General features: G+C 39.3%; 1 protein-coding gene across 1 annotated transcript in view; it reads left to right on the plus strand.

Moving 5' to 3' along the window:
* LOC132363427 (ELKS/Rab6-interacting/CAST family member 1-like) overlaps positions 1–24214 on the plus strand; it is a 74076-nt gene that overhangs the window by 29763 nt on the left and 20099 nt on the right. The window contains exons 4-6 of the mRNA XM_059919128.1: positions 556–744; positions 1641–1781; positions 7508–7701. Coding sequence (XP_059775111.1) covers positions 556–744; positions 1641–1781; positions 7508–7701 — 524 coding nt within the window. The remainder of the gene's footprint in view (positions 1–555; positions 745–1640; positions 1782–7507; positions 7702–24214) is intronic.

Here is a 24214-nt window from a genome sequence, read left to right on the forward strand (position 1 = left end):
AAATAATACCCATAAATATACTTAAATTGCTTCAACTTTCAAACTTCCTGAGTATCTGTTGACAGAAGTTTTAATGGTTTCTCTTTTCTTTATCCTCCTTTATGCTTTAAGCTCAACAAATCATAATCTCTCCAACCTCCTCCTGTTTGCTGTGTGAGTTGTGAGTTGTTTCCATTGCTTTGTAGGCAACATGTGAATTATATATAGAAAAGAAATATTTGCTACTTATTGTCCTTAGGGTATATGTATAAGTTTTTTGTTGCTTGGGATTTGAATAAATGAGATTATTCCAAAAGAATACTCTAGGGACATCTAATACTAATTAAGGTTATAGGAAAAGAAACCTAGGGGAATCAAAAGAACAAAACCAGATGTATGTTAGGGCAAGATAGGTTGGAAGGTTGAATTCTTCACAAGGTCAATTATTAACGACCTATCACTGTCTTTTGAATGGAGGATGGAAGTGTGAAATTTTATCAGCTAGAAGCTGAATTGCAGTCATATGATAGAAGTATGAAAGGAATTTTCTCATGTATTGATGTACTCTCTTATCAGGAGCGGACAATCGAACGCTTAAAGGACCAGCGGGACCGAGATGAGCAAGAAAAGCAGGAGGAAATTGATAACTACAAAAAAGATCTTAAAGACCTGAAAGAAAAAGTCAGCCTATTGCAAGGCGACCTCTCAGAGAAAGAGATCAAGATCACCAAAATGGAATTATTTGGTTTGCTTAGCCAGTGCATTGTGTGTATATGTTGTTGGTGTTTACATAATGCGTATAAAAAAAGGGTCTGTTGGAAGATTTAAAGAATCTTCTTATAGCAGGGATTATTTCAGGAAGCTCTGCAGAGATATAGTAGATGGAATCATTTCTTTCCTAAGTCTTACCTCTTACCTCTTGCAACTGTTATGAGTTGGCTTCTTACTTGCTAATGACGTTTTACAGATCCTAAAATAACAGTATTTCTCCAGTTACATTTGGAGAAATATTGTGCTAATGGTGAGAAAGCTGATAGACGAACGTCATATGCACAAGGAGGACAGTTTATTTACATCAGCTCTTAACGATCACCTCAGCATTGGCAGAGAAATCTTAAATGATTGTTGACCAATTAGGTGACTTAATAGACTTTGATTTTACTTTTGAAGAATCTTGTCAATGTCACCTAAATAGCAGAAATGCCTAATGCCTTGTGATCAGATAATAATGAGCTTTAGGGACATTCTCAGGGTTTTCTTTCTAATATCTTTAGGAAAATTCATGGGAATTTGTGTTTCTAATAGAATGTTTCTTCCAAAATTAGAAGAGAAGAAAAAAGTCAGTGTAGCTACTAAGGTTGACTGCTTACACTCACAAAGCTTGATCTACTTCCATTTATTTTGTGGGAATGGATATGTATTGGTAGAGCTCTTTAAGTCACTATTCAGTTGGTATTTCTTGGGAATTCATTCTGTTTTAGTTAGAACTTGAAAGCCAGAGCTAATGTTGTTGTTCTGTATTTCATGTTCTTGAAGTGGAAATATGTCAGTATATGCTAATGGAAAGAAACTACAAACCACCAGGAAAATAAATTTAAGAATTTAAATCTCCATTTTGTTAATAAATAGTATTTATTCTAGATGTATGTTGCTTCTTTTAGGCTTCACTCTTGGATCTGAAAGAGCATGCTTCTTCCCTGGCTTCCGCAGGATTGAAAAAGGACTCACGGCTTAAGACACTAGAAATTGCTTTGGAGCAGAAGAAGGAAGAGTGTCTGAAGATGGACTCGCAGTTGAAAAAGGTTAAAGAAAACTTTTCCAATTTCTTGCTTTGCTTTATTTATTTTTTTTAAGTTTCTGCTTTATAACAAAGTGAATCAGCTATACATAAACATATATCCCCATATCTCCTCCCTCTTGCATCTCCCTCCCATCCTCCCTATCCCACCCCTCTAGGTGGTCACAAAGCACTGAGCTGATCTCCCTGTGCTATGCGGCTGCTTCCCACTAGCTATCTGTTTTACATTTGGTAGTGTATATATGTCCATGCCACTCTCTCACTTCGTCCCAGCTTACCCTTCCCCCTCCCCGTGTCTTCAAGTCCATTCTCTACATCTGCGTCTTTATTCCTGTCCTGCCCCTAGGTTCTTCATAACTTTTTTTTTTTTTAGATTCTGTATATATGTGTTAGCATACGGTATTTGTTTTTCTCTTTCTGACTTACTTCACTCTGTATGACAGACTCTAGGTCCATCCACCTCACTGCAAGTAACTCAATTTCATTTCTTTTTATGGCTGAGTAATATTCTATTGTATATATGTGCAACATCTTCTTTATCCATTCATCTGTTGATGGACACTTAGGTTGCTTCCATGTCCTGGCTATTGTCAATAGAGCTGTAATGAACATTGTGGTACATGACTCTTTTTGAATTATGGTTTTCTCAGGGTATATGCCCAGTAGTGGGATTGCTGGGTTGTATGGTAGTTCTATTTATAGTTTCTTAAGGAACCTCCCTACTGTTCTCCATAGTGGTTGTATCAATTTACATTCCCACCAACAGTGCAAGAGGGTTCCCTTTTCTCCACACCCTCTCCAGCATTTATTGTTTGTAGATTTTTTGATAATGGCCATTCTGACTGGTGTGAGGTGGTGATACCTCATTGTAGTTTGGATTTGCATTTCTCTAATGATTAGTGATGTTGAGCATCCTTTCATGTGTTTGTTGGCCATCTGTATATCTTCTTTGGAGAAATGTCTATTTAGGTCTTCTGCCCATTTTTGGATTGGGTTGTTTGTTTTTTGATATTGAACTGCATGAGCTGCTTGTATATTTTGGAGTTTAATCCTTTGTCAGTTGCTTTATTTGCAAATATTTTCTCCCATTCTGAGGGTTGTCGTCTCATCTTGTTTATGGTTTCCTTTGCTGTGCAAAAGCTTCTAAGTTTCTAGGTCCCATTTGTTTATTTTTGTTTTTATTTCCATTTCTCTAGGAGGTGGGTCAAAAAGGATCTTGCTGCGATTTACGTCATAGAGTGTTCTGCCTCTGTTTTCCTCTAAGAGTTTGATAGTGTCTGGCCTTACATTTAGGTCTTTAACCCATTTTGAGTCTATTTTTGTGTATGGTGTTAGGGAGTGTTCTGCTTTCATTCTTTTACATGTAGCTGTCCAGTTTACCCAGCACCATTTATTGAAGAGGCTGTCTTTTCTCCATTGTATATTCTTGCCTCCTTTATCAAGAATAAGGTGACCATATGTGAGTGGGTTTATCTCTGGGCTTTTTACCCTGTTCCATTGATCTGTATTTCTGTTTTTGTGCCAGTCCCATACTGTCTTGATGACTGTTCTTGCTTTGCCTTAAATAACAGCATAGTAGAAAACGCTATAGTGTCCATATGGAATAACTTACCAGTGGAATAACTTACCAATAATCTCCTAAAATTCAAAATACCATTTATACCTTGATTAATTCTCTTGGCATTCTTACCCTATTTTACTTTACTCCTGAGAGTCCCCAAACTCTTAGAAAATTGGCAATTCAGAGTAAGATTAAAATATGCAGCTCCTTTGTAGATGAAATGTAAGACCACAATGTAAAAATCTCAGTTATCTGATATTTTTCTTCTATTAGCATTAGGCTTCCTGGAAAGAGATAATTTAACAGTGATAGTCACCCATACCGGTGAATATTAGAATTTGGTACAGGTATTTACTATCCATTTCATTGATTTACACCTCTCTAATATTTATATGGCAGTTTGTGGTTTTCAAAGCACTTTCATACTTATTATCTCTGAGTTACCAACTCTGATTAACTGGGTCCAGTTCATGTGATTACTGATGAGAAGGGGGCCCAGCCTAGTCTTGAGACTTGGTGGTGTTCTTTTGACATATATTGGGTGTGTTCAGCATGAACACCTTGTGATGAATCATTATTTAGGGTATGCCAGAAATGAAGTCATATTCTTAAGCTAAGGAAAGGAAGAAAATCCAGTAGCTTAAAGTTACTTTTGAATAAGTAGGAAAATGCTTTTTTTGAGGTTAACTAATTCAGATTTGGTAATTGACTTTTTTCCCCCTCACTAAAGAAGTGGAGGTAATTTTCTATTTAATACTGGAATATTGAAGGTAAGACTGTTAGATGTATTTAGGATTATGAAACTGAGCAGTAACTGTCAAGAGTAATAAATGTTATTCACTAATATTCCAAACTCGCCTATTTATGGCAATCCCACATTTTCTCTTTGTTTATTTTTAATCTCCTTGTTATGATACTTCTATAGCTGGCCATTTTTATGATCTCTTAAACTTTGTGTTTAGGTTCATGAGAAAAAATAAAGTTATCTTTGGGTAGAGGACTTGGTGGCTTCCCCCTCCTCTGATTTATTACTTGTTTTTCTGCTAATTGCCATTTTACTTTTCGTATTTTCCCTTCTTTCATTCTGGACAACTGTAACTTTTCATTTTAATTAATTAGTGATGTTTTCCTATTACACTGCTCCCACAACGCCCTCCTCCAACCTAAATATAGGTTGCTCTAGAGTTTGCAATATACATTTTCACTCTTTTCTTTTTCCTCAGCTTTTTCAATGCCAAAAATTGTAGATATTTAAGGTGTACAACATGATGCTTTCATCTATGTATGCATTGTGAAATGGTTACCACAGTCAAGCTAATTAACACATTCATCAACCTTAAATAGTTACCTTTTTTCGTGTGTGTGGTGAGAACACTTTTTAAAAATTGTAGTATAATTGACATATAACATTTTATTAGTTTCTGGTGTACAACATAACAACTCAATATTTGTATATATTGCAGAATCATCACCACAGTAAATCTATTGAACATCCATCAATATACATAGTTATAAATTTTTTTTCTTGTGATGAGAACTTTTAAGATGTATTCTCTTAGCAACTTTGACATATGCAGCACATATTTATAGTCACCATGCTGTACATCACATCCCCAGGACTTACTGTTTTGTAACTGGAAATGTGTACCTTCTGGTCCCCTTCACCCATGTCGCCCACCTCTGACTCCCCACTTCTGGCAGGCTACTGGTCTTTTCTGTGAGCTTGGTCTTTTTGTTTTTGTTTTAGATTCCATATATAAGTGCAATCATAATGACATTTATCTACTCTGTCTGACTTATCTCACTTAGCATGTTCTCAAGGTCCATCCATATTGTGGCCAATGAAAAGACTTTCCCCCTTTTTTATGGCTGAGTAATATTCCTGTGTGTGTATACATACATACATACGTACATACCGCATTTTCTTATCTATTCACCCACTGATGGACACTTAGATTGTCGAGAACACTTTTTAAGATGTATTCTCTTAGCAGATTTCAAGTATGCAACACAACATTGTTAACTAGAGTCAATATCCTATACGTTAGATCCCCAGGACTTATTCATCTTATAACTGAAAGTTTGTACACTTTGACCAACATCTTCCCATTTCCCCACCCCCAGCCCCTGGCAACCACCCTTCTACCCTCTGCTTTTCTGAGTTCACCTTTTTCAGATTCCACATTATAAGCAAGATCTTACATGTTTTTAATATGTGGCATTTCCTTCTCATTCTTCTTTGGAGTGTCCATTTTTCTGCTTACATTGCCCCTCTACTCTTGGGTGTTGTCTCCTTTTCCCCTTAGCGCCTTTAACTATTTTTTAAAAATATTTATTTATTTTTTTGTCTGTGTTGGGTCTTAGTTGTGGCATGCAGGATCTTCATTGTGATGCGCGGGCTCTCTAGTTGTGGCGCACGGGCTCCAGAGCGCATGGGCTCTGTCGTTTGTGGGATGCAGCCTCTCTAGTTGAGGCGTGGGGGCTCCGTAGTGGCGGCGCGCGGGCTTAGTTGCCCTGTGGCATGTGGGATCTTAGTTCTCTGACCAGGGATCAAACCCGTGTCCTCTGCACTGGAAGACGGATTCTTAACCGCTGGACCACCAGGGAAGTCCTGTGCCTTTAGCTATTTATCATACTTACTTTAAATTCCCTGTCTGGTAATTCCAACATCTGTGTCAAATATATGAGTCTTATTTTTTACTAGCAGGGGCTAGAGTGGGAGAAATGCCCTTTCCCCAGGTAGGACAAAGCTCTGTTAAAATTTTTACTCCTGAGGGTCTGTCTTTGGATAGAGTACACTTTGGGCATATTTCACAATTGTTACTCTTCCCCTCCTGCAGCCAGAACCACAAGGGGATTTTTGTTGGCTCTTCACTGTGAGACCCTGGTGTGGTTCCTGGATTAAAGCCCATGAAAGTATGGGCCCCGCTAAAACCGCCGGCCCTGGGACTTTCCTCACTCTTTTGCTTGTACGTCCACACTCAGCCCCCAGCAGTTCCTTAAAATTACCACTTCAGTGTTTCTGCTCACAGCTTCTGCTCCAGGTGAGCAGATCTCAGCTTCAGCTCTGTGGGTTTGCCAGTGTCTCTTGATGTTGGAGGGGTAATTTTTCCTGTGACCTCAGTTCTCTGATAGGTCCTAGAAAACTCATTGATTTTCTGTTTTTCAACTTTTTCTTGTAAAAATAGTAGTGATGACTTCTGAGTTTTTTACATGTTGGAACTGAAGTTCCAGTAGCTTCCCGTATGGAACAGGCCTACTCATTCTTGTTTTATGAAGGTATTTGTATGAATTTTGCTGTTTAGAATAAAATCTAAAATAATAATATAATAAAAACAATTTATTAATTATATTTGGGAATCAGCTTTAGTTTTATTCATTAACACATAACTGTTTATGGAATCAGTAAGTTAACCTATGCCCAGGAATTTGAAAGTAGATCACAGAGATCTTAATTAACAATATACCTGTCTTATACAGCTTTTTCAGTTCTGCTAGATGTTGAATGAATTTGACTATTTTACCATGTCTGTTTCTAAACTTAATTTATATTGGAAATTGCCTTATTGAAAATAAAAAACCCTTTGACTTTAAAAAAATGTCTTAAAATAAATGAGAGCATATTTCCTAATGTAAGATTGAGATAAGAGTCTAGTAATAAAATGTAAGACCCAGAATAATTGTTAAATATCATATTTCAGATTTTATCCCATTCTAGTAGATAAGTGCTTCCCTAGCATTATTACATTTTAAAAGCAGGGCAGTGAAGTAAGTCAGACAGAGAAAGACAAATACTGTATGATCTCACTTATATGTGGAATGTAAAAACCAAAAACCAACCAAAAACTGAACTCATAGATACAGAGACCAGATTGGTAGTTGTCAGAAATGGAGGGCTGTGTGTGTGTGTGTGTGTGTGTGTGTGTTTGTATAATGGGTGGAGGTGGTCAAAAGGTACAAACTTCCAGTTATAAAAAAAAAAATGTAACTGTGTAGTGATATTTTGTCTATGTAATATTTAAGCAGAGAAGAACCTTATAAATTGAAGACTAGCTATTAGATGTTTGATAATCCCCTGTTGAAATTGGAGTATAGGTGGCTTTTGGGGACATGGTTTGCCCACTGCCACTGTATGTATATCTGATAGAATTTGGACATTTTCTTTGTAGGCACACGAGGCAGCATCGGAAGCCAGAGCCAGTCCAGAGATGAGTGATCGAATACAGCAATTGGAGAGAGAGATTGCCAGGTACAAAGATGACTCTAGCAAGGCCCAGGCAGAAGTTGACCGCCTCTTGGAAATCTTGAAGGAGGTGGAAAATGAGAAGAATGACAAAGATAAGAAGATTGCTGAGTTGGAAAGGTAAGGAAAGGGAAGCTGAAGAGGCACTCTCTATGTTAGAGAGGTTGAAGGATGGTTTTAAAACTATGTACTTTTCGGGACATATTTTTCCAATATATCTGCCTCTCTGAATTTACTTTATTACCTACTTTTTATTCTAAGTCAGTGTAACCTCACCGTTGCAGTCTCTGAATGGCAACACGGAGTGGGAATAGATTGGGAAGCTATGGACTTCAGCATCATTGATTGGAAAGAGAAAGTATTCATTGATTAAGAAGTTAAAGTTTTCTACTGGCTAATCAAGAGAGTGCAGATAGCCACTTGCTCTCTCATTATTTATTTATCTGTTTAAGGAACAAATGAACCTCAAGTTTAAGGAGTTAAAATTTTTAATTGGTTTAGACCTTTTATGTTGAGCCGTTGCTCTTTTGGGCTGTGAATTTTTAGACTCTGTATTGTGGAGAAGCAAGCTATTACATTGGTACATAGGTCAAATTTAGAAGGAGGGACATTTTGAGGACAAGTTAGGAGACTTGGATGTGATTTTTTTTTTTTTTTAGGATTGATTGATTGATTGATTGATTGCTATGTTGGGTCTTCGTTTCTGTGCGAGGGCTTTCTCTAGCTGCGGCAAGTGGGGGCCACTCTTCATCGCGGTGCGCGGGCCTCTCACTATCGCGGCCTCTCTTGTTGCGGAGCACAGGCTCCAGACGCGCAGGCTCAGCAGTTGTGGCTCACGGGCCCAGTTGCTCTGCGGCATGTGGGATCCTCCCAGACCAGGGCTCGAACCCGTGTCCCCTGCATTGGCAGGCAGATTCTCAACCACTGTGCCACCAGGGAAGCCCTCTGGATGTGATTTTTTATTGAGCTCTGACTTTGACTTCTTCAGAATGGGCTTTGTTTAAATAGAACCAGCCAGATAGCTCTCTTGGAATTTTCTTTGCCTTTTTTTCTTGTTAGGGTATTTTGTACTAAAGATAAAGCGTATGCCTCTTGGCCTCTTCCTTTACACCATGTATTTAACATAAATTCACAAGTGCATAGAAATAGTTCTTCCAGTAGAACTGCATTAATCACTGTATTCTGAACAGTCAGAGAGACTGGCAGTGACAGAATGAAGTCATTAATCCGTGTGACTCCTTTGAGCCTGATTCTTAGAAGTATTTTATTTTCATGCTCTTGATTGTTGGGAAGTAGTAGACTACTTTCATAAGTTGTTTACTAAGTTTTAAATTTTTAGGATATTGGTAGACTTGATATTTTCCCCTAGAAGTAACTTTTTCCTCTTGTTCTGTACCCATAGAATTTTGATTTTCAAAAAACTAAAGGGATAAAGTCCAACCCTCACAATTCTTCTTCACTAAGTTGAAAGTGTGAATGAATGAGCTGATCACCTACTCACTTGTTTCCTCTTATTTTGATATTAACTCTATTCATGTTTTCTGGTCTGGTTCTGGATAAGATGGGTGGATAAAGTTCTTTAAGTCAGAATTAACAAATTATCAGAGTCTCAAGATTAGATTATGTATGTTTTTTGTACGTCTTCCCTGTTTGCACTGCATCTTTACCCCCAGCACACGTGCACGTGCACACACACACACACACACACACACACTCTCTCGTTACATACTTACATAAGTACATGCCTTTCTTTGCTTTTGTGTCACCCTGAAATCAACAGCAGTACTTCATAGATGTAATTTATTTTTATTTTATTTATTTATTTTTTGAAATCAGACTTTTATTCAAATTTTAATTTCATAGATTTTAAAATACGATACTTCTGATGGATTAGTGACTTCCCACTAAATGTATTTCAGTGTTTCAGAAAAGAAATTTCTTGATAAAGTTTTATTTTTCAGTTTGATTTTTTTGTGTTAGAACTCTGCATTGAAATTATTGCTTGCTATTCCAGATACCTTGCTTGAAAAATGTTTCAATTCATTTTTGGACCCAGTACTGATTTGGGGAGATGGACGTGATTTGAACGAGAGTAAGAAATAGAATTAAATGTATATTTGATATCCAAAGCACACCAGATAGCTTTTATTAGCCACTATATTTCTCACATTTTGGGAAAGAGTTGTAAATGATCTGTTCTTTCCAAAGAATATTACTTATAAATTTGAACAAGTACTATAGAATTTTGTCCTCTGGTCATGTAACATTGTAATCTTATTTTAAGATTCGACGCACAGTTTCCTGGCTACCAAGAAAAGAAACAGTTTTAAAAACTCAGTTGCTACTGGCTTTGTCATTTGTTATTGAGCAGCATAGTTTAAGATGGGAATAAAAGATGATTGGAATTATTTTATGCCTTTTCTTCCCAGAGTTTTAGTACTGAGCTGCGTGTGCGTGGCTGCTGTGTTTCTTACTAACCATTTGCTTCTTATGTTGCTGTTCCACTGTTTCCTGGGTGTGGGTGTCTGGCTCCCTGTCATTCCTCATCTGAGTTTCTTCACCTTTCTTTTGGCGTGTCTTATCCTGGTCCTATTCCATTGGGGTTTTGGTCTCTGTGTCTGTCTGTGTTCATGTCCCTCTTGGCCATGCTGTTTCTCAGAAAGCCAGCCTCCCGCACTTTGTACCTTCCACGCCACATTTCTGTCCCTGCACCGTCGGGGGGGTTTGTTTGGGACTTCCTGGGAAAGTGAGTGTTAAGTAAGGCTACAGTTGTGTACTCGAGGAGTTGCTGCTGCCACTCTTGCTGCTGCTGGGGCTTGCTGGGGGTTTTGCTTGATCAGAATTAAAGACCAGCCGGTTATATATCCAGTTGAACAGTACCTCTTAGGTCCATTGCTTGTGGATAAAGTATGTGTTCTCTCTGCTAAGATTCTGATATTGTTGGATATAATTGTCTTATTCTTGGTTTCTAGCCCATCTTTTATGTGGTGGTTCTTTTGCTGGAGTGCCCTTTAAGTAGTAGCCTCTCAGGCGATGCAGCTGTAGTGCCACACCCTGATTCAGGAAGTAGCATGCATTTTTACTGGGTGTTCAGCCACCTTCTAAGTGCAAAAATGACAGCAGAATGTTATCATTGAACTAAAGAAAATTCTTATTATTCTTTTAAAATTTCCTAGTACTTATGTAAGATTCTCCAATATTAATAGGTTTAGATTAAATCATGAAGAATTCCCAGACTCATTCTTTGTGGTCTTGAGAAAAACAAATAGTCCCTTACACTGCTCTTCCAGAACAATAGTAGTTCCTGTCAGATGATTTAGTGTTGTACCAGTGTCTTGAGCTACTGCAATTTTAAAACGAGGATTATGTAGGCCTACCCATACATCTGCAAATACAAAATATTTTTCCCAATTAAATCGAAGAAGTACTATTTCTAAATTTATATTCCGTACTGTGGTGTGTATCAGTTGGAGTTCAACCAGAGAGGCAGAACCAGTAGGAGAGATACATACATATATTTATATATATATGATACATATATATCTGTTTTATTACAAGGAATTGTCTTGCATGATTGTCAGCAGCTGGCTAAGCGAGTCTGAAATGTGTATGGGAAAGCTGTCAGGAGGAGATCACCTGCAGGATAGAACTCCCGTGGGCATGGGCCAGAACGGTGGTCCGCAGGCAAAATTTCTTTTCTTTCCTTGGGAAACCTGCTTTTAGGGCCTTCCAAAGAATTGAGATAGCCCACTTCGATTATCTGGGATAGTAATCTCCTTTACTTAAATGGATTGTAGGCTTTACTTATATCCGCAAAATACCTTCATAGCAACATGTAGATTAGTGTTGGATTAAGTTAACTGGGTGCTGTAGCCTACCCAGGTTGACACTTCAAGAAAGTCATCACCTGGCGGTTCTGGATAGTCTCCACAGATGATTTTAAGGGAGAAAATAATAGTAAAAACAAACCTAAAGATTGACGTGTTATATAAGTAGATTGATTTCGATTAGCATGAGGAACCCAAAATGTAAATTGAATATTTCTCTTCTCAAGTGAGCATATTATGGTTTCTATTTAGATGCACGATGAATAGCCTTTTCTTTGGCATAATGTTTAAAATGTTTAGTAATGTAGGCTGATGAAATTCTGATAGTAGTATCTTTTCAGACTCCTGAAAGAATTGCTTGTTGTCTGCTCTTTCACTCATGTCCCTTTAGCTAAATACCCATGCCATGGCAGTATACTGGGAGCATTATCCCCCGTGCATAATTTTGCTTCTGTATTTGCTTTATTACCTTTTTTTTTCTGATACAGAAGCACTAATGAATCTGCAGAGTTTGGTGTTTGCACTAGAAATCCTCAATTTTTACTCTAATGTGAGGTTTATTTAAATTACATTCAGCATCCCACTTAGAAACTTTTATGTTTGGAGAATGACACCCATCTTCTGATTTTTCACATAATTTAGGTATCAAGGATTGCCTTTGGTTTATGAAAGTTAGGAATTTTCAGTGATGTAAAGAATAATAGAATATTATTGTGTAACTTAAATAATTTATAAGAAATTTGGATTTACTGTATTTCCTGATTTGTGGGAATATAAAAACTGGAATTTTAATGGATGTAGATTTCATTTGGGGTTGTGTTTTGAAATTTATAAGAGGGATTAAAAGATGAGAAGAAAGGACATGTTTTCTTAGACATGTTTAATCTTTGAAAACCCTAAAGTTCTTTTTATTCCTTATTCCTTTTACCTGGTTACTCTCCCTTTAAATATGCATCTCTAAAAACACTACTGTTAGTAAGATTTGTAGTTATCAAGCTCTTGAGAATAATAGCCAATCTGTGAGTTTAGTTTTTCTCTCCGTAACTCACTCTCCTGTTTGCCACAAAGTATATACCCTTTCCTTCTTCATTAATGAATGAATGAATTTTTCTACTTATGAAGGCTCTTATTTGCTGGTCACTGTTCTGGGCTCTGGGGACACAACAGGGAACAAAGCAAACAAAATCTCTGCCTTCCAGGAGTTTATCATCTAGCCTCAGAAGACGAAAGCTCCAGCAAGGAGCGGACTTTTCCTCTGTAGGCAGTGCTGGCAGAGGCGTTCTTCCACAGCTTGCCGGTACCTAGAAATTTCAGTGAGGAGGTTTCCATTTGCGGTCTGGTTGAGCTCTCCTGGGAAGTCATACTTAACATACTCAATTAATGTGTGCCCCAGGATACAGAATTATTACGGAAAAGGGGCTTCTTGTTGAACTTCAGACTCTTAAGTCTGGTCTTCTAATTTTTGTGACCAGTATTAAATGATAATGGCTTGAGAGGTTGTTTGGATAGAAGGCTAGCAGGTTGTTTTGGATCCTAGGCTCCTAATTTTAGGTCCTAGAACTGTAGCGTAGATGGAGATGTAAAATGGAGAGGGAAAGCCAGGATAGTGTGCTGCTACTGGTACTATTCTGACAAAGGCAAGAGAACCAGGAATCAGTGTTGTTATTTACATACATACACACACACACACACACACACACACACACACACACACATATGTATAGGTACATAAGCACATTTTGGGGCCAGTCTCGTAAGTAGATTTATATTAGGTTTTTATTAGGAGGAAACTTAGTTTTTCTGCTTTGTGATGGTTGCTTTCATTTTCTTTGCTAACTGTCTTTTCCAGACCTCATCTAGAACTATTAGTTCTAGGCTTTTACATCATGATTAAACTTAAATTTTGTGGACTAGCAAGAAAACTTAACCTGTGTTTATAATGTTTCCAAGGGAACTACATTCTGGTTTATAAACAGCTGGCTCTATTAAACAACTGGTATATGATGTATTCATAAGATTTGGAGCTGCTTGATTTTTTTTTTTAAAGCAAGGGTGTTCCCAGTTTGCTCAGAATTCAGGCTCAAGGTAGTTAGCCCCTGAATTAACTGTCTAAATTGCTACAGCAGTAACTGTTAACCTCATTTTGGTAAGTGAGAGGAATCTATACTTCTGTAGTTCAAGATGAACATAATGAACTGAGCTTGAACACAAAGAATGGGGTCGTTTTCCCATCATGCCGGGAGTGAGATTTAGTCTGTGGTGTTATTTGCACGCGTGCATGTGTAAGAGAAAGTACTTCTCTGGTGGTATTTGGAGAATTTAGGGAAGATAGTTGCTAGGCTTATAAATCCTCATGGCTCGAGGATATGACCTTTTAAGTTTTTTTATTTGCTTTTAAAGCTTACTAGTACTTGAAATTTTATGTAATGAAAATGGAGTTATTTTTATTTTTTATAAATCTTTCAAAATGTGTTGGCAAACTTAGAGTTTACAAGATATTTCCAACTTTTGGTCTGCTATTAGTAGATTTAACTCTTTGTTTTCTTTAAAACTGGGCTTTAGAATTAGGAGATGAATGCTTTTTTGTTATCTGCTTTTTCTGAGTATTTTCTCTTTGACTAAAATTTTCTTTCCCCTTATTCATTTGTGGGGATTTGACCCCTTTTAATTGTTATCTTTTTTTGGGGAAAAAAAAAACTTTACTGACCTCTCTTAGGTAGTAATGTCTCTTTCCTTTTTTTTTTTTTTTTTTGTGTGTGTGTGCTTTTGTTATAGTATCTATCACATTCTGTCCCAGGACTGTACATTGTTGTGGGCCCAATAAATACATACATTAAAACATAGAGACACAGCTCCTTTCTCATTTTACTGTCTAATCATCCCACATTTCTTCACTTTTATCTTTCCATCCCCCGCACATTCAGACCGTTGATCAAACAGATGGAGATTTAATAGTCCCTTATACCCTTGTTTGTTATATTGAATATATTTTTATATTTGTTTCTTCTATATGTTTGTAATATGTTTACCATTGCCCATATACTTTTCTTTCTGTAAAAATATAAGTAAACGCATATGCATTAAATATTCTTATTTAATATAATTCAGTAGGATTACTTTTCTATCTGCAGGTTAAACAAAAGTATAGATAACCTCTCTCCTCTTCTGTCACAGTGAAATACCAATTCTAACTTGTATTTTTACATTTTAACATCACTGAAACTGGGATACGTGAATCAATAATGGCGTGATTTAATTGGTATATATTTTTTTATTTCTTGGTAATACATAAAGTAATGGCACATCTTCTTCCTTTGGTGAATTGATAGTGAAGATGTGCGCAAAGAGAGTGAATAAAATTATTTCAGTGACTGGGGGTGGAAGGAAGTATTTCCAAATTAACGTTATCTTCTCATGTATTCCATTTTAAATGTGTGTAACCAGATGAATATGTTTACTATTATCATTAGATATTTGACTGTTTTAACTGCATCCTGAAAGTTTATTTGCTTAGATTGACCTAAAATTTTTGTTGACATTTTCCTTTGGAAAGTGGGTTTTATGTTTGTGATTTTATATTGGTATCACAGTATATTCAGGCATCTATGGCACAGTATAACCTGAGAATATAAACCTACATATTTAATCTTCATATTTGTAAATATTTTTTCTGTAAAGAAATCCCGAATTGATCATTCAGCTTAATGTCTTCAGAAATCTCCCATAGGGAAATTAATATTAAGCTGTATATAGATTTGGCGTAAACTAGTATACAATTCATAAGGAAAATGGTTCCTTAAAGCATTTCCTTACTTTTAAATTTATAGTCATGTATCTTTGATCCACGAAGGACAGTGTTGGTGAATGTGGTCTTGACGTAGCTGGAATAGAGGAGAAATGAGTGTGGTGACTGTGTGTGCTTTCTTGAGGGAGAATGGGTTGTGTTTAAAAAAATGAAAAGAAAAAGGGAAAACGAGATGCTGCGACTGTTGTAACGGAAGGCGACTGGTTCTTTATCAGATCCTGCTGGCTTCAGCTTCCTTTCTGGGGGTAGGGGGGCCGCTTGTTTCTTCCTTCTTCCTCCTAGATGAATTTCACTGATTTCATTTAAAAGAAGAATAAATCACACCGCTTTACATAGTCAGTTCTATTAGGCCATCTTCCTAAAGTTTCTTGTGGGCACAGCACCTTATAATTTATTACAGTCTTGATAGAAATTTTGATGGTTACCTCAAGTTTTTACTTGACCCTGGAAACATTAGAATTATATATAGTTATTCTATATGCAGATTTTTTTTCTCCTAAATTTATTTTCCCAAGAGCTAAAGTTTGATGCCAAAGTGAAATATGACTCCTGAACTGTAAAATAGTAAAAAAAATCCTTAAGGTTGCTCACTCTCAACAGGAATAAGCTTAATTTTTCTTTTTTTCAGGGATTTTCTCGTGTCTCATATAAAACTTTGCATCTATATGAGATTTCAGTGAGTGTCATCATTGATCTAAAATTATTCTAACGTAATGTGTCATAACCAACAAAAATAAAAAAGAGCATTGGGAACAGTCATTTAGATAAATGATTGGCCTCTCTTTGACTTTGAACATTGTCTGCATTCTACACTGTTTTCCAAATGCCAAAGATCCGTGGATTTTTGTAGATCCCTTCAGGAGTCTGTAAGCATCATAGGACATATAAAGTATGTCCAGGAGGTGTGTCAGCAGACCTACATTCCTCTCACGGATCCACCACGTATTTGCTGTGTGGTTGTGAGGAGTTTTGTTTGTCATTTTGTTTCTCTGTTTTTCATCTATTTATCTTATGTGATGGCGATCATAAATCTTGTTATCCTTGCCTTTCATTATTCTGACAATGAGTTTTAAAAAACTCTCGTTTTAGTACTGAAATATTAGAAAACATTAAAGTGCAAGTTGAAATGGTGCTTGCATTCAAGAAATAAACTTCTTGTTTTTTAGATTCTTAGTTCTTAGATTCTTAAAGTAAAATTTAGATCCTGAAGGTGAGCTGGATGGCACTGGCTGTTAGAAGTCTTAAGTATTTGGAGGATAATATCGATACTACTTTCAATGAAATTGATTAATTTTTAAAAAGGGAAAACTGCCTGTTGTTATGAAAAGCAGTAATGAACCTCAGGGGCTTCGTGCTAAGGTAGGAATAGGAATCATGGCTACTTTGCATCTCTTTCTGCTGAGCAGTATTGGAAATGAATTGATGTGTATAGAGCCATATAGTCTTCATTATTGCTTTTAGATTGCGCCTTTGGGGGTGGATTTGATAGATTTGGAATGAGAAATAATGGGTGTAATTAGGAAAACATTATTTTCACATTTGAGAAAATTATTTCAAAATTTTCCAAATGAATTAGAGTTCTGTTTTCTACAGAATAACTGAAGCTGTCAGTGTTTTTCTGCTTTTGCTCCTGGATGACTTGGGTCTAAGACATGGACTGGGGTGGGTAAAGGAGTTGTCAGTTCTAAGATGGGTGTGTATAGCACTAAGCTGACTGACGTTGTAGGATCACAGTTAGCTACTTAAACGAGAAGGGGAGCAGCTAGCCTTCTTCTCTTTTCCTTTGTGTTTAAGAAACTACTTTTTTTCCTGCCCTAGGAAATGGTAAATTTTAGACAAAATTTGTTCTTTTAGAAACTTACATTAAGGTACAGTGGTGTAATCTAATATGAAAATACACTTGTTGAAAATCTGAAATGACTAATTTTTGTTGCCAGTGCAGAATCTGTGTGACTCCTTTCCCTTCTCTAATCCTGTGCTTTATATTTTGTCTATGTCTGTGAATAATATTATTTCTGAATATCGCCCTCACTAAGTTTTTTCTAACGTTCTCTTTCACACTTTCTTCCTGGATTTGTTGTTTCCTTCAGTCTCACCTCAAGGTCAGTATGCTTGTCCTAAAACAAAGATATGTAACAGAACATTGTATACTAACGTTGTCTTGAATTCCTATAAGCAACTGGAATGATGGAACTTATCCCAGGAATGAGATGTCTAGAAATTCAGTTATGAGTGCAGAAGATGTCATGAATCTTAGATTTATCGGAAGAGTGGATTCACGGTTCTGTGCTTCAAAAGATAGTGAGAGTGGTCAGAAAGCGAGAATCAGACTGACCAGGTTTGGACTGAGAGAGAAACGAAGATGAAAGGAAGCCACTAGAGGAATGAGGAGGTGAAAAATATTGCTTTAATTTTATTCTATTTTCATCCAGAGACATTCTGGCTGTTACAGGGAAGATTAACCAAGATGGCGGAGTAGAAGGACATGCTCTCACTCCCTCTTCGAGAGCACCAGAATCACAACTGGCTGCTGGACAATCATCGACAGGAAGACACTGAAACTCACCAAAAAAGATACCCCACATCCAAAGACAAAGGAGAAGCCACAATGAGACGGTAGGAGGGGGCGCAATCACAATCAAATCAAATCCCATAACTGCTGGGTGGGTGACTCACAGACTGGCGAACACTTATACCACAGAAGTCCACCCACTGGAGTGGAGGTTCTGAGCCCCACGTCAGGCTTCCCAACCTGGGGGTCCGGCAACGGGAGGAGGAATTCCTAGAGAATCAGACTTTGAAGCCTAGTGGGAATTGATTGCAGGACTTCGACAGGACTGGGGGAAACAGAGACCCCACTCTTGGAGGGCGCACACGGAATAGTGTGCACATCGGGTCCCGGGGGAAGGAGCAGTGACCCTGGGGGAGGCTGAACCAGACCTACCTGCTAGTGTTGGAGGGTCTCCTGCAGAGGAGGCGGCTGGCTCTGTTTCACCATGGGGACAAGGACACTGGCAGCGGAGGTTCTGGGAAGTACTCCTTGGCGTGAGCCCTCCCAGAGTCTGCCATTAGCCCCACCAAAGAGCCCAGGTAGGCTCCAGTGTTGGGTTGCCTCAGGCAAAACAACCAACAGGGAGGGAACCCAGCCCCACCCATCAGCAGTCAAGTGGATTAAAGTTTTACTGAGCTCTGACCACCACAGCAACAGTCAGCTCTACCCACCATCAGAGCCTCCCATCAAGCCTCTTAGATAGCCTCAACCACCAGAGGGCAGACAGCAGAAGCAAGGAAAACTACAATCCTGCAGCCTGTGGACCAAAAACCACATTTACAGAAAGACAGACAAGATGAAAAGGCAGAGGGCTACATACCAGATGAAGGAACAAGATAAAACCCCAGAAAAACAACTCAATGAAGTGGAGATAGGCAGCCTTCCAGAAAAAGAATTCAGAATAATGATAGTGAAGATGATCCAGGACCTCGGAATAAGAATGGAGGCAAAGGTCGAGAAGATGCAAGAAATGATTAACAAAGACCTAGAAGAATTAAAGTACAAACAAACAGAGATGACCAATACAATAACTGAAATGAAAACTACACTAGAAGGGATCAATAGCAGAATAACGGCGGCAGAAGAACGGATAAGTGACCTGGAAGACAGAACGGTGGAATTCACTGCTACGGAACAGACTAAAGAAAAAAGAATGAAAAGAAATGAAGACAGCCTAAGAGACCTCTGGGACAACATTAAACGCAACACCTGCAGAGCTGGTGCCCAGGCAGGGTGAGCTCTGGAGGAGAAGGCTTCCAGAGTCCCCAACAGTCTCCGCACGGTGGCCCATCCGGTACCAAACACCTGCCACCCACAGCGAGAAGTCCCAGAAGGGTTCGGGCTCTTTGCCCTTGGGCCAGGTTTCTCCACGGGCTGGGCTTGCCTGTGGCCCCCGCCCCACCCCCGCCCCCGCCTGCCCTTGCTCTGTGACACGTACAATGGAATGTCACAGCACCAGGCTGAGCTGTCCAGTGCGTGCTAGACCTCGAGAAGAGTTAGAAGTTAGGGAGAAGCTCTCCCACTTTCACTCTCTTTTCTCAGATCAGGCAGGCAGCAGCTCTGATATGGAAGCTATGGACACCACACCTCCTTCCCAGGCCAGCATTGTCCATTCTGCCCCTGTTTTCCCCGGCCCCCCATTTACGGCTTCGGCTGCCATTGGTCATTCAGCAGGCGGCACCTCTGACCCCGAAGCTATGGATACCACACCTCCTTCCCGGGCCATCACTGTCCATTCTGCCCCTGTTTTCCCCGGCCCCCCATTTACGGCTTCGGCTGCCATTGGTCATTCAGCAGGCGGCACCTCTGACCCCGAAGCTATGGACACCACACCTCCTTCCCGGGCCGTCACTGTCCATTCTGCCCCTGTTTTCCCTGGCCCCCCATTTACGGCTTCGGCTGCCATTGGTCATTCAGCAGGCGGCACCTCTGACCCCGAAGCTATGGACACCACACCTCCTTCCCGGGCCGTCACTGTCCATTCTACCCCTGTTTTCCCCAGCCCCCCATTTACGGCTTCGGCTGCCATTGGTCATTCAGCAGGCGGCACCTCTGACCCCGAAGCTATGGACACCACACCTCCTTCCCGGGCCGTCATTGTCCATTCTGCCCCTGTTTTCCCCAGCCCCCCATTTACGGCTTCGGCTGCCATTGGTCATTCAGCAGGCGGCACCTCTGACCCCGAAGCTATGGACACCACACCTCCTTCCCGGGCCGTCATTGTCCAGTCTGCCCCGTCTCCAAGTAGAACCACTACCCATTTCACACCGCTGTTCCAAGTTCTGGGAACACACCACCCAGTGGTAGCAATGCCTCAGCCCGTGCCTCGACTCAGTTACCTGAAACGCCGGCCAAAAGATAGACCAACCTTTCAAAGTTATGACAGAAAGCTGAGTAAGTTTTACGCTTGGAATTGCAATTACTATTATTAACAAGCACAACTGTAGTGCTTAGACTACAACAAGTACTATTCTAAGTGCTTAGCAAATATTAACTCACTGAATCCTCATAATGGCAACCCTGTAGGTATGTAATATTCACCTTTTTTTGGGGAAACTGAGGCCCAGAGAGGTTGAATAGCTTGCCTAATGCCACACAGTAAGTAGGTGGCAAAAACCCAGGACTAAAACCAGACCGTCTAGACTTTCATCACTTTGCTGTGTCACCTTATTATAAGTTGTTGTTAGGGAAAGGACTAAACTGACAAGACTCTGAACTAGAGAAGGGAGAAATGAGAAAATGGGTGATCCTAGTAACTAGAGAGGATTTAGGCTCAGAAATTTCTGGTGATGAGACCCGGAAGAACAAGAACTTGGTTGGAATATTAACTTGGGATAGTATCTGAATCCATCGAGAAATGGTCTTGTTTTCTTTAAAATTTAGAAAGGCCAGTTGGATGAAGATGAATTGAAAAAAAAAGTAGAAAGGAAAAGAGGAAGGTGCCTTAAGTGAGACATAACCTCTTCCCTCTAAGTACTGGGGTGGGCATCCTGTGGGAAAGGATGGAGCTCTCTCTACCAGGTCTGTCACCAGGATGAACAAGGAGAAACATGGCAACCACTGTACTGGTGTTGATGATCCCTCAAAACCAAGGCTTCAGTTTCCGAGAACGACCTACAGTAGCGTACCTACCATGTGTCAGACATGCCACCAAGTGTGTTTCCAGGCACACATTTTAATTGTAGAAATAGTTCCTATGAGGTACGCATTAGTTTCCTAGGGCTGCTGTAACAAATTACTACAAATGTGCTTGCTTAAAACAAAACACACTTATTTTCTTATGGTTCTGGAAGAGAGAGGTCCAAAACCAGTTTCCCTGGGCTGGAACGAGGAGTTGACAAGGCCGTCCATCCTCCTTCTAGAGGCTCCAAGGGAGAATCTGTTTCCTTGCCAGCATTCCTTGACTTCTGGCCACATCAATCCAACCCCAACTTCATCATCACATTCTCTTTGGAGTAAAAACTCCCTCTGCCTCTCTCTTATGAGAATACCAGTGGTTACATTTGGGTCCATCCAGGTAGTCCAGGAGAATCTCCCCATCTCAAAACCCTTACTTTCATCCCACTGGCAAAGTCCCTTCTGCCATTTAAGGTGACATTCACAGGTTCTGGGGATTAGAATGTGGACATTTGGGGGCAATGGTATTATTCTGTCTACTACAAGGTAGATACTATTATCTTTCTCAGATGCAGGAAATGAAGTTGAGGGAAGCAATTTGTCTCAGGTCTACAATTTCCAGAGTAGAGATTTAAATTCTGCCAGTGAGACTTTAGGACACACTCTAAACAACTTTAATCTGTGTCCTGAACTACAGCATAATCCTTGGTGAAGAGTCACACTTGGGTATCAAGACCCAATTGAATACAACACTATGTACTGTCTCACCTTTCACTTTATTTGCCTGCTGTATTCATAAGTCTTGCCCAGAGCACAAGAGTTCAGAAAATTGTTATGCAGGTTTACTAAGAGAACGCATTTACTGTTTGATGTGCATGGAGTAATGGAAGGTTTTTTAAAATAGAATATGCCACCAAGTAGTGTTATCACCATTTTACACATTTAAACAACCAGACAACAACAACGAAAAGCTACAGATGCAAAGGTGTCAGGGACATGTCTAAAGGTTAACTGCCAGGAAAAGGGCTGGAACCAGATGCCAGATGCCCAGGCCTGAATTCATCCTGTCCAGTCCTGATTAAGCACCTGTTCAGACGGCTTGTGGCTCATCACCCAACACCTGAGTCTTTATATCCCAGCTTCAAGATGGAAATTAGCCGAGGGATCACAGATATTGTGCTAATCACTAATTCGTAATCTGCTATCCCCATCCTTTGTGGGACAGAAGTGGGCACTTCTAAAATCCTTTTCTGCTTGAGAAAGAGCAGAGCAGCCTTTGCTCCTCTGGCTGTGGCCTACTGTGCTTTGCAAAGGTGATTTGGCAAGTGCAGCTGCAAACCCATCTCCAATATCACACATCTATGGAAAATTCCAGTCAGGTTTTGGACCCAGTCACAGTACATTTTCCTGAGGATCAGTAATGATTTGCTGAGGATCAGTAATGCTCTCCGTATGCTGGCTGACAAGGCCATGACCTCTGCGCTTACTATACTCCCTTTGTCAGCTCCGCTCTGACACAGTCGTCCGCGGGATTCCTTAGGAATATTGGAGGTATTTAGGCACAATTTCAGGGGCCGCTCTTGCCTGTTTCCTCTCATTTCTTAATCAACATTTCCCAGTTGAGACTATAAATAATTCAACTTGGGTGGGTTATCAGAGGCATTCTTCCCTACTCTACTCCATTTGAATCTCTGTGCTCTTCAAGTTTCACATACGTGGCATCACATATTTCCCATCATCGCTGTTTTCAGCAGTCAGGGCTACATAGGTCATTGGCAAGTTCATTAGCCTTTCCATTTCCTTCCCTCTTGACTCTTTAAGAGTGATTTGCTAAAGACTGTCCGCTTCGATGTTTTACAAGGCTCAGTGGTACAGAGGCAATATTGGAATTCTGCCCTGGAGAAATAGACATTCTGTTCATTGTTCTCCTCCTCTTATAGAACAGGAAAGAGATGCATCTATCACACAGGTACTCAAGGTTTCTCTACTTGCATTGCCAAGGATCTTCATAAGACTGGTAATACTCACATTTTCTGTTGGAAGGTAAGTTGCATTCCATAAAATTAAATCCACACCATATGAGAACTTTAGTCTAACCTCTCATCTATTGATTCATGAGGTTTGACTCACTGAGATTTTCCCTCCTCATACTATTGTGAAGAAGAGGAATTGTTGGCCAAATCCATGGTCAAATATTTATATTTGGTTTCCCAGTTTGTCAGTTATCTTTATGTTTGGGTTGCCTTTTGCTGTGCAGAATTCTTTAATTTTTATCAAGTCAAATCAACTCGCCTTTTTCTTTATGATATCTCAGTTTCATGTTCTGCTTAGGGACAGACTTCCTCATAACAAGAGTATGATTTCTCATCCTATCTTACAGTCTTCTAGGTATTTGTTTCTTGCAATGGAATATTACCCAGTGTATGCTACACATGCAGTCCTCGCTCTGAACAGTTTGCCCATGCATGAATTTCAGTTACCATGATTTAGTTAAATAATCCCAGGACCACAACAAAACCATCATATTTCAGTTACTGCCATGTTAACTGTGAGGAAGGGCATAAAGTACAAACTTCACAGCTAGTTCTTAACTCCACAAATCACCCGGGATATGACAGATGTGTATCATGGTCAGTGAACAATCAGGTCCCTTCTTTCAAAGTCTGTAGGTGATTGGTCACTGTGCATGTTATTCAGTTCACATACAGACAGCAAGGTCCATGTATTGCTTAGAATTGAACCGTTTAACCTTCAAGTATTTTGGAATTTTCCAGCTTTGTTTTTGTTCTTGACTTCCAGTTTGACCTCGCTGCAGTCTGAGAACAGACTTTATATGATTTCTGACATTTTAAATTTGTTAGAGTGTGTTTTATGGCCTAGAATGTGGTTTGTCTTCGTGTGTACTTCATGTGAGCTTGAGACAATGTGTATTCTGCTGTTGTTGAAGTAGTCTGTAGATGTTTATTATATCCATTTGGTCGATGGTGTTGCTGAATTCAGCTATGTCTGTACTGATTTTCTCCCTGATGGATTTGTCCATTTATGATAAAGCGGTGTAGAAATCTCCAGCTATGATAGTGGATTTATCTCTTTCTCCTTGCAGTTCTATCAGTTGTTGTCTCACGAATTTTGATGCTTTGTTGTTAGGCACATAAACATGAAGAATTGTTATGTCTTCTTGGAGAATTGACCCCTTTATCGTTATGGAATGTCCCTCTGTGTCTGATAATTTTCTTTGCTCTGAACTCTGCTTTGTCTGAGATTGATACAGCTTCTCAAACTTTCTTTTAATTAGTGTTAGCATGATGTAGCTTTCCCCAACCCTTTACTTTT

This window comes from Balaenoptera ricei, chromosome 3, assembly GCF_028023285.1.
Source record: "Balaenoptera ricei isolate mBalRic1 chromosome 3, mBalRic1.hap2, whole genome shotgun sequence".
In the NCBI taxonomy this organism is placed as follows: domain Eukaryota; kingdom Metazoa; phylum Chordata; class Mammalia; order Artiodactyla; family Balaenopteridae; genus Balaenoptera; species Balaenoptera ricei.